Here is a 10,438-nt window from a genome sequence, read left to right as displayed (position 1 = left end):
CAAGGGATCCCTCTCTATTTTATCTCAGAACTGAATGTGAATCTACAAATATCACAAAAAAAATTAATTAAAAATTGTCTGATGTATAAAAAAAATGACGTAAAAATTGAAGAAAAGGAGAGGAAGAAAGATCTTCAAAGTATTCCTAAAAAGAAGCTTTTAAAAAAATTTACAGTGCAAATGCATAAGAAACTGCATTTCTGAAATTTCAAAGTTCTTTTGGCCACACCCTAAAAAGTTACCACAAAAATAAAAAGGCACTATCTATACTCAAGGTTTCAGCCACATGCAAAGAGCCTGGGAGAAGGGTGCCAACACCAAAATGAGAAATTCTAGCATCAAGCTGAGTATTTCAAGGAAACAGCCACAGTTTCTGACAAAGGCTCATGGCCTTTCAAGTGGCATCTTTTATTTCCTTTTCAAAGGCAATGAGAAGAGAAAAAATATTGGCGGAAACAACCAGTGTAGCTTTTAGTTACATAATATTCACCACTCGTTGTCACATGTATTTGTTTTTTAGGCCTTTCTCAGCCAAATATTCCCCTAAAAATGGTCACTGTGTCCTCCCTCTGCAGACATGAAGACGCTGGTGCTAAGTGCCATGTGCCACTCACACAAATGAGCAAACAGCAAGCCAATTTGAAGCCAATGGTTATTTATTATTTTTGGAGGAAGACGCCTCCAAGGTGGGCTTCTTCATGTCAGAGGACCGACAGCCTTAGCTGCACGTAAGCTGCGGAAGGCATTATTGCAAGAGTCCAATTTACAAAACAGGAAAAGGGCGGAGCTGCCAAATTAAATATACTTTCAAATTTCTCTGATTTTCCAAATGGGACTTTCAGAATAGCCTTTCTAAAAAAGAAACGGATTTGACCATATCAGTGAGTCCCTTACCGCAAGTACCAAATAGGGTTTCCAAAAGGCAGATAACTGTAGCTTTCACCAAAGCCATGGAAGACAGTCTGGGCCTCTTAGGAAAACTACAGAGGATGGGTTATTCAGGGAAGTGGCCTGGGAGACCTCAGAGACACAAACTATCCCAGCCTGACCTCCGTGGAGGAGACCCATCTCATTAACTGGTCTTCTGCTTCCACTTTCTCCATGAAGTCCATTCTCCACCCACCAGCCAGAGTCCACTTTTCAAAACATAAATTGATCAGATGACTCCGTGGCTTAAAATGTTCCAAGAGCTTCCCATCACAGGTATAATAAAATCCAAATGCCTTACCAAGGCTCACAGGCCCTGGCTGACACAGCCCATCAATTTCTCCAATTGCCACTCTGACCACATTTGCCAGTTCTCTAGCTCCATCTCTCTTTCTGCCTCAGGGCCTTTGCATATGCTGTTTCCTTCACCTGCACTGCTTTTCCACTGGGGCTTCCCATGGCTGGCTCCTTCCAGAATCAGCTCCAGTATTACTTCCTCAGAGAGGGCTCCCCATCTCTATCTCCACCTCTATCTCTCTCTATTACATCACCCTGATGGTTTCCTCCATGGCTCATACCATTATCTGAAACCAGTTCTCTAGCTCCATCTCTCTTTCTGCCTCGGGGCCTTTGCATATGCTGTTTCCTTCACCTGCACTGCTTTTCCACTGGGGCTTCCCATGGCTAGCTCCTTCCAGAATCAGCTCCAGTATTACTTCCTCAGAGAGGGCTCCCCATCTCTATCTCCATCTCTATCTCTCTCTATTACATCACCCTGATGGTTTCCTCCATGGCTCATACCATTATCTGAAACAATCATAATTGCTTGTTTACATGTCTACTGTCTGTCTCCCCCACTAGCACATAAGTTCCGTGAGGGTGAGGATCTTTGGTGTTTTGTTTTGTTTTTTGGCAGCTGGCCAGTATAGGGATTCAAACCCTTCACCTTAGTGCTACAAAGCTGTGCTCTAATCAACTGAACTAACCAGCAAGCCTTAGGTGAGGATCTTTGTCTCCAGCTCATGATGGTTTCTCAAGAATCTGGAACAGTCTCTGGCATATAGTAGAAACTCAATAGTTCCTTAATTCTTTAATTTATTCAGTAAGTATTTATTGGCCACTCTCCATATGCTGAGTACTATTCTACGTCCTGGGAAAGCCAAAGTGGGCAAAACCATGTCTTTGCCCTCATAGTGCTCACATTCCAGTGGGAAAAAAACTCATCCATGAAGCTCACTGTTCACTTCAGCAGGAAACTGAGCGAGAATGAACCCCAACTTTTAAGAGCCCTCTGGAGCATGAGGGAGAAATTAGAACCTAGCTATTCCCCTGATGTAGAAAACCCTACTTGTTCTTTGGACAAGAAACACCATGGAAGAGGGAAAACATGCGGAAAAAAATAAACTGGTATATATTCTGCTTAGAGACTTTAAGGTGTATGAAATATTGGACCTATGAGGAATATTAATTTGCATCACTCCAATGATAGCTCAAAAAATGAATCTAAGCACCTGAATGCTCAGGTTGGTATTTGTGTTTGGCGTTTGGCAGCACCGAGTATCTACTAGGAGTATCACCCACATCCAAGATAGAATTTCAGTATTTAAAATTAGCTGTTTTGCTTAAATTAAAATCAGATTTTCCCAAACTCACTATGTTTACAGTTTTAGGTAGAAAAAATATTATTGACCTGGAAGAGAGTATTTCAATGTTTTTAACAGTCACTGTTAGGCAAGTTGGGATAATTTGTGCAACAAATACATCCCAAAATGCATCCAATTTTTAAAAATCTATAGTATCTATCTTGCTAGCGTATGGAACTTTACAGCTTCAGAATTCCTGTAGCAGTTTGCATGTTTGTTACAGCACCAATCAGATCCCACTCTGGATTTTCATCACTGGGACACATGAGGTCTCTCCCTACCCAAAGGCTGTGCCCTGAGCCCCCAGTGGCATCCAGTACGAGATTTTTCAGTTTTGCTAAGCGGGCACTCAGTTAATCCTGGTGGAATGAGTGAGTTAAATCACTGTATAAAATTTGTTGTGAAAGAATTGTGCAGACTGTTTATAATCCAGCCTCCCCTTACCGTTTCTACAGCAGCCAGTTGGAGCTCCGTGACGGCAGCATACAATTCTTTCTTTGAAAGCTTATTGTTGTGATAAATATCACAAAGGAAATCTGCACTAGGCTGCTGAGTGTATTTCTCTAACCGGTTGTTGATACAAGATTTGACTATTAGAGAAGAGAAAAAAGAGAGGAAGTTAGTTGAAAATTAGGATTATGAAAAGAACAAAAGGCAACCTAAGACCAAAGTCCTTCTTGAAATTTCAAGAGTCTTTTCAGAGACATTGACAATCTGTTACTAATATCACCTCCTTGTTAAGCCAGCAAGGATTTATCAATGCCACATGAGCAAGCTTTCTCAAAATTTAATGTGCATAGGAGTCACCTGGGAGTCTTCTTAAACTACAGATTCTGAATCAGGGTTCCAGGGTGAGCCTGGAAGGCCACATTTCTAACTAGCTCTGATGCTGCTGATCTGCAGGTCACATTATGAGTAGCAAGAGCTTAGAGCTTGGAAGAGATCAGCATGAAAAAAGGTGAGTTCACTTTCAGAATCAGAACTTGGACTCAGAGATTACCAAACACACACACATACATGCAAGTACAGTGCCCATGCATGTTGACGGTAATGGTAGAAATTTCTAACATTTATAAAGTACATGCTAGGTATGTGTCTTCCTCACTTCAATGCATTACTCAAGCAACCACCAGACTAATAAAAATGATGATGATGGTGCTGATAATGATGGTCACATATGGTACAGCCCTTCTGCCTGGCTTCAAACCCTGGCTTTGCCATCTGCAGCTCAACTGGGGTGATCATCATTCTCCTAAATGTGCTCATCATGTCATCTTGCGAAAGCCAGGGTTTGAAGCCAGACATGTCTTTTCCCTAGCATGTCATTCCCGGGAAAGTTACTTCCATGTGTCTCAGGTGCATCACTCGGGGCTAATAAAAGGACCTACCTTATAGGTTTGTTGTGAGGATTAAATGAGTATATGTACGAATAATACCTAGCACCAAATATTCTCTCCATCAGGTGGCAGGAATAGCTCTGGCCTACTGAGATATTGTGATATGCCAAGTTTTTATACCATGAATATTAGAGCTAGAAACAGCTGCATTGAGATGAGTACTATAATTACTATTATTAGCCCATTTAAATAAGACAATGCAACAGAGGACAAAAAGGTGACAGCACATTTAGCCAATCCACCACAACCAGTGACAGAGCTCAACGTGAGCCCAGGAACCTCTGATTCCAAAGCTCTTGCTTTTAACAACTCTTAATTCCCAAAGAAGACAACAGGAAGCTGCCCCCTCCCTTTTACTTAGAATTTGTCTAGACCAGGGTGATCCCAAAACTCATGTGTTTGCAAAGTCCGAACCAATCCATGGAAGGATCAAAGTGGTTAAGCCAAGGAGATCATTCCAAGCCTTTCCTCAGCAGCTCCAGAGATGGGGTTGCTGGAATTGTGTCGGCCAGTGTGAAGGACAGCTCTTTTACCTGATTTGAAAATGGTGTCCCAGGCCAGCGTGTGGGCCTGCCAGACCTTGGTGTTGAGGCTCCTATGCAGCTCGACTGGGGTGACCATCATTCTCCCAAATGTGCTCATCATCTGTGAGAAACACAAGCACCCTTTTATTCCAAATTGTCCTTCTCTCAAGGAAAACTTTCATTCTGGAAGAGGAGCATTCTAAACCATGGCACCCTGTGCTTCCGGAAAGGTCAGAATCCAAAGGACGTCCCTGACCCTCTCCACACTAGTTCTGACAGCAATGCCCACTCCCTACCTCCAGTGAAATGTTGAAAATAATCTTTGGGATGATTTTCCACTGGATATGTTTAACAAAAATGTGATCTCATGATCAAAAGTGTCACTCATTCCCAGACCAATTTCACAGTGTCTACCATATCCACACACTACCTATTCAAAAATATTAAACCTGAAAATTTTCAGACCCTTCAAAAAAGTATTTTTAAACAACTAACCTTTAGCTGAAATACCTATTTTAACCTTGCCTAAACAAAGAAATAATGGATTTAGTGTGCTTCTTGATATGTGAATATATGCACATACATACATTAGAATATACAGTACACATTAAAATGAACACTTAACTTTTGAGATAAAATAAGTGTGTATGTCAGTCTTTGGGAAACACTGTGAAGTTCTATAAAAATCAATCTCCTAAGTATCAGTCAGGGGAACTGCTCTCCTAAAGGGGCTGCTTACTGTTTTGATGGCCATGATGAAGTTCAAAGCTTCATCCCCTGCATTCTTCTGAAGGAGCCCAAATCTCTTCTCATATAACACAAGGCAGATACCTGTTATTTGAAATAATCATCACTGTTATACAATCCCAGCAACGCTGGAGTCTATGATTAGTTGGCTATTAAAGACTTGATTCTGTGTCTCATAAGAGTGTGGTCTCTTCTAAGAAAAAACAGAAGTCCAAGAACATGGCAAAGAGTCTGAGAGAAAGGGGCATGATCATTCTCCTTTCTTCCCAAAAATTATCTCCAGACCCAATGACCCATCCCCTTAGAACCTCCTGATCGGCGATGCACTGTCCTTAGTCATGTCAGTCATATAGAAGATCCGGGGACTGTAGCAAAGGTGTTGTTGGCTAGGGCTGTGCTGTGCCTTTAGCTCTGATGTGTTGCAGGAGTCATTTATTGGATTCTGTTGCCTTATGTGACCCATGGAAAGCCATTCATGAGAGGAAGAGAAGGGGCAGGAATAATTATGTGTTGAGCACTCACTATGTGCCAGGCACTGGGCTAGAACTTTATATATTTTTATTCTATTTTATCTTCTTATTTAGACACAATCTCTTTAAAACTAAAATTTCCAACTCTTTATTTTGAAACTTTTTACCTACATAAAAGTCAAAGGAACAGTGTAATAAATACTTGTATCCTCTGAACTCAGATGCAGTAATCATTAACATTTTGCTACAATTACTTTCTCTGTATGTGCATGTATACACAGAAGTGTATATGTGTCTGTGTGTGCTAACCCATTTAAAAATGATTTTCAGTTCTCATGACACTTCACAATTAAATACTTTAGCAGAAACTTCCTGAGAATAAAGACATTCTCCAACACAACCACAGTGTCATTAACATTCCTAAGAACTTTAGCAGCCATTCCATAATTCATCTCCTGTGTGTCCACTTAAAAATTCCGCTATTGTCTTAAAAATTATCTTCTATAACCATTTTCTTCTGCGATCCAGGATACTATAGCCACCTTCTGTTCAACTTACAAATTAGGATACTGGGCCTAAAATGGTAAATGACTGGCCTAAAATCATAAAGCTGAGAAGCGAGAGTGCAAATCCACAGCTTTTCCAACTCTGTCCATGTGTTCCCAACCTCACTCATTCCTGTTCAGCCTTTAAAGGTTTTCCCAGTCTTTATACATGAAAGAATTTCTTCTGTAATGCCTTGCTTTTGCCAGAGTTCATCACTGATACCAGATATAGTAGACATCGTTAATAGCCTACCCAATTCCCATTCTCCCCCTTTTTATCCTTAAGTGAACTCTGATCTTATTTAGATTGTCAGTGTCTCAGTCCCCAGGCAGTAAGTCAGGATCGATTCAAGACTGACAACAATCCTGTTTCTCGAGTTCCCAGCCTTCCCTGTAGCAGCCACGGTAACCACATGACCCAATTCTGGCAAATGAGACCTAGGAGAAAAAGAGTTTTTTATTTTTTTTTATTTATTTTTGCTTTCTTGACAAAGGGACCAGTGAAGCTGGCGTGGTTCCTGCCCTTTTCCTTCTTGATTTTTTCCTAGAATACAGAGGAGAGGTCAGGAGTGGCAGCAGTCATTCTGCAACAAGCCAAGAAGCTAAGGATGGATGAGCAAGAAGCTGGAAAGGGCTTGGGTCCTCAATGACATCGCTGAGTGCCTGTGGTGGACCACCCTCCTTGAGACTTCTCGTGATGCTAGGCAATAGCTTTTAAACCAACAGAGTCAGGTTTTCTTTGAATTGCAACTAAATGCATTCGATAGATACTCCTTAATTTGGCAACTTCCAGGGGACAGTTTCCAAAACACACACTTCTTTTCTCCTTTATAATCATTCTTTCCCTTTATTAATGCCTCCTATGGGTTTCTTATTTGCATGGAACTTTCTAGTGTTCTCAGATGACTTGTCCATAACTTTAAATGAGGTTGATCTAGTGGGAGAGACAGGTAACTGCAAAAGGCTCCACTTGGGCATGCCCTCTCCAATCCCTTTCATCAGCAGCCAGAGCGATCCTTCTAGCAAATCTGACCATGCCACTCCCTGCTAAGAACACCCTACTGTTGCTCCTAGTTACTCTCAAACTCCTGTCCCTGGTTGATAAGGCCTTCCATGGCTGGGTGCTGTCCCCTCCCATTCTCTGTCCTCCTCAGGCCCTCCTTTACAGGATATGCTTCAATCATTGTGGATGTCTTTGGCCAGAACATTCCTCACTTTCTCATTTTCATGTGGTAAACTCCTACTCATCCATATAGTCTTAGCTGAGATGGCACCACCTCCATGAAGTGTCCCCTGAACAAGCTCAGCTTAGGTGGCCCTCTAGGATTCTCCCACAGCCCTGGACTTCCTCAGTCAGATGTTTACCCACCTGATTGCAATTACCTGCACTATTGCCAGCTCCCATGGGCAGTGAGCTCATCAAGATGGGCCTCTGCCTTTTATCCCCAGAATGATCCTGAAAGAAAGTCATTAAGCTCCTCTCTGCCTGGGACACTGCATGGCTTCCCATCTGAATCACACTAAAAGCACACGTTCTTGCTGGGACCTATGGGCTCTGCCTGCCCTGGCGCCTGCCTCCTTTTGACCTCGTCTACTTTCACAGCCTCCTCTTCCTTTCTCCCTTGCTCACCATGATCCACTCACACCAGCCTCCTTGCACCTCCTCAAATGCAGTGTTCATGTTTCCACCTCAGGACATTTGCACTTCCTGTCTCTACTGTCTGGAACAGTCATCCGCAGATACCCTCATGACTTGCTCCTTCCCTTCATTTAGGTCTCATGTCAAATGTCTCCTTACCAAAGAGAACTTCTCTCACCCAGGCGCCTCCTTTAAGTTCTTTCTTGAGTCTCTTACTCTTTTCCGTTACTCCTTGGCAGAGTATATGTTACAATGTGTGCACTTGTTGACTGTCACCCTGACTAGAATCTAAGCTCCACAAGGGAGAGATGTTGTCTGTTTTGTTCGTGGCTGTGTCCCTTGTACCTAGCATGGTGCCTGATGCATAGCAGGTGTTCAATCAATGTTTGTTAAATGACTTCATAAACAACCCTTAGTGCAGGGCATAATTCAAGTGCCTAAAGCATTAAAAGGCCGTGGTGGCCCTTCTCTAGTCAGTGACAGTGTATGATTGCAGAAGAGTCGTGTTTCATACTTAAAATTACTTGCAAAATCAAATGAGCAAGACTGTGAAGACAACTTACTTTCAAATGACCATTTGTTCAGTTCACTGTATAAGTCTTCAATGTGGCCTCTTTCATCACAGAGCTCATCTATTCTAACCATAAAATCAGCCAAGACCTTAAAAAGAAAAAAACCGACGGAAGACACAAAGTCATTGAAGGAAATCAAAAGTTGAAAGCTCGGTAAGCTACCTTCAGGTTTTGCTATGTTGTACATTCACTGCCCATAATGTTATTCATTCTGAAATAACACTAATTACTTATTCTCCCTGGGAACCCACCTATCCCCTAACAACCTTGTCCTGGGTTGTTCCCTGAACTTTTCCTGCAGCCACTCTGAAGCTTAAGTTTCAGTGTTTGATCTAAAAATGATTCTGGCAATTTAGGAAGAGGAAAACATTTCTTTTAATCAGAATAGGAGAATAAACCACAAAGGAGGAGTCAGCCAAGTGTCCCTGTTGGCACAACCTCTCAAGGACTGTGACAGTGGATCTTCCCTGAGCTTTGCATTTCCATAGCTGGGCCAGCAAACTTCTCTTTATTGGTTGGTTGTCATGTTAAGCATGCTGAACTTGGAGCCAGGAAATCTGTAAGTTCTGCACGCGACTCCCTTACTAAATAGCTCTGTGACCTTGGATAGTTACATAAGGCCTCTAGATGCCAGTTTCAAAAACCAGGGTTTTAGATGATTAATGCCTCATATATAATGAAGTTAGTATAGTATCAAGCACTGTAAAAGGAAATTGTCTTAGCTGATCCTCATAGCAACCCAATGAGGATGTAGGTATTGTCATTACTCCCATTTCCCTTGTAAAAGACGAGAAAACTGAGGCTTAGAGAGGATGAGTCACAGGTCCATGGATACATACTGTGAAGGACCATGAGACATGGTATGTATGACTATAAAGCCTGCCGCACACGTAACCAAAGGGCATGTTTAGTTTGCCCACATAGTGCATTAAAAAGTACTTTGTTTATTTTTATTATTATTATTTATTTTTAAATTTTTTGGTGGCTGGCCAATACCAGGAACTGAACCTTTCACTTTGGTGTTACAAGACTGCACTCTAACCAACTGATCTAACCAGCCAGCCCCTTTAAAAAAGTATTTTGAATTTGTTACCATTAAAAAATCAAGAGATATCACACACACGTGTGGATTTCCCACTGCTCCTCAAAAAAATATTAATAATTACAAGATGTGGTGGCACCGGGTCTGCATCCCCATGTAGCAGTAATTTGCTGGACCTGGGGCATCTGTCCCCTCTAGGAAGGGACATACTATTCTTATTCCATTAATCCTTACTGGACTGCCTTATTCTTTTATATTAATTACGTGGCCCGTAGAAGCATCTGAGTTTGCAAATTCTCACCTATGTAAGCTCCTCTAGTTCTAAGTCCAGTTCCAAATAAACATCCAAAATGTATAGGAGTAAAAAGAGATGACCCTATGCTTAAATCTCTTTTGACCCCCTGATGGCTAAAGGATAATGTCCAAATACTCTAGAATGGTACAAAAACACTGTTAAGACCTACTCTCTGTCCAGCATCACTTCAGAGAAAGCCTCACTTCAGCTGCTCTGAATGTCTGATTCTCTGAACACACCAGGTCACTGCATGCCTCTGTATTTTCAGAGGCTATTCTCTCTGTCCGAATGCCTTTCCCCACCTCATTTGCCTTGCAGACTTCCATTCATCTTGCAAAATCCAGCCCAAATGTCACTACCTAAGAACTTTGCAAGCATTATTTTATTTAATCCTCACAGCATATCTGTGGGGTGGGAACTGTAACTCCCATTTTGTAGATTGGGAAACCAAGGCTTAGGAAGGTTAAGTCATTCTCACCTATGTAAGGTCCTCTAGTTCTAAGTCCAGTTCCAAATAAACATCCAAAATGTATAGGAGTAAAAAGAGATGACCCTATGCTTAAATCCCTTTTGACTCCCTGATGGCTAAAGGATAATGTCCAAATACTCTAGAATGGTACAAAAACACTGTTAAGAC

At 41.7% G+C, this 10,438-nt stretch overlaps 1 protein-coding gene across 1 annotated transcript in view; it reads right to left on the bottom strand.

The window, feature by feature from the left end:
* Nucleotides 1-10,438, bottom strand: part of LOC103588022 (1,25-dihydroxyvitamin D(3) 24-hydroxylase, mitochondrial) — a 19,071-nt gene that overhangs the window by 5,900 nt on the left and 2,733 nt on the right. The window contains exons 4-7 of the mRNA XM_008569591.1: nucleotides 8,456-8,552; nucleotides 5,231-5,322; nucleotides 4,501-4,612; nucleotides 3,015-3,160 (exon numbers count right to left, since the gene is read on the bottom strand). Coding sequence (XP_008567813.1) covers nucleotides 3,015-3,160; nucleotides 4,501-4,612; nucleotides 5,231-5,322; nucleotides 8,456-8,552 — 447 coding nt within the window. The remainder of the gene's footprint in view (nucleotides 1-3,014; nucleotides 3,161-4,500; nucleotides 4,613-5,230; nucleotides 5,323-8,455; nucleotides 8,553-10,438) is intronic.

This window comes from Galeopterus variegatus, unplaced genomic scaffold (genome assembly GCF_000696425.1).
Source record: "Galeopterus variegatus unplaced genomic scaffold, G_variegatus-3.0.2 Scaffold514, whole genome shotgun sequence".
In the NCBI taxonomy this organism is placed as follows: Eukaryota; Metazoa; Chordata; class Mammalia; order Dermoptera; family Cynocephalidae; genus Galeopterus; species Galeopterus variegatus.
This window is presented reverse-complemented; position numbering and strand designations above follow the sequence as displayed.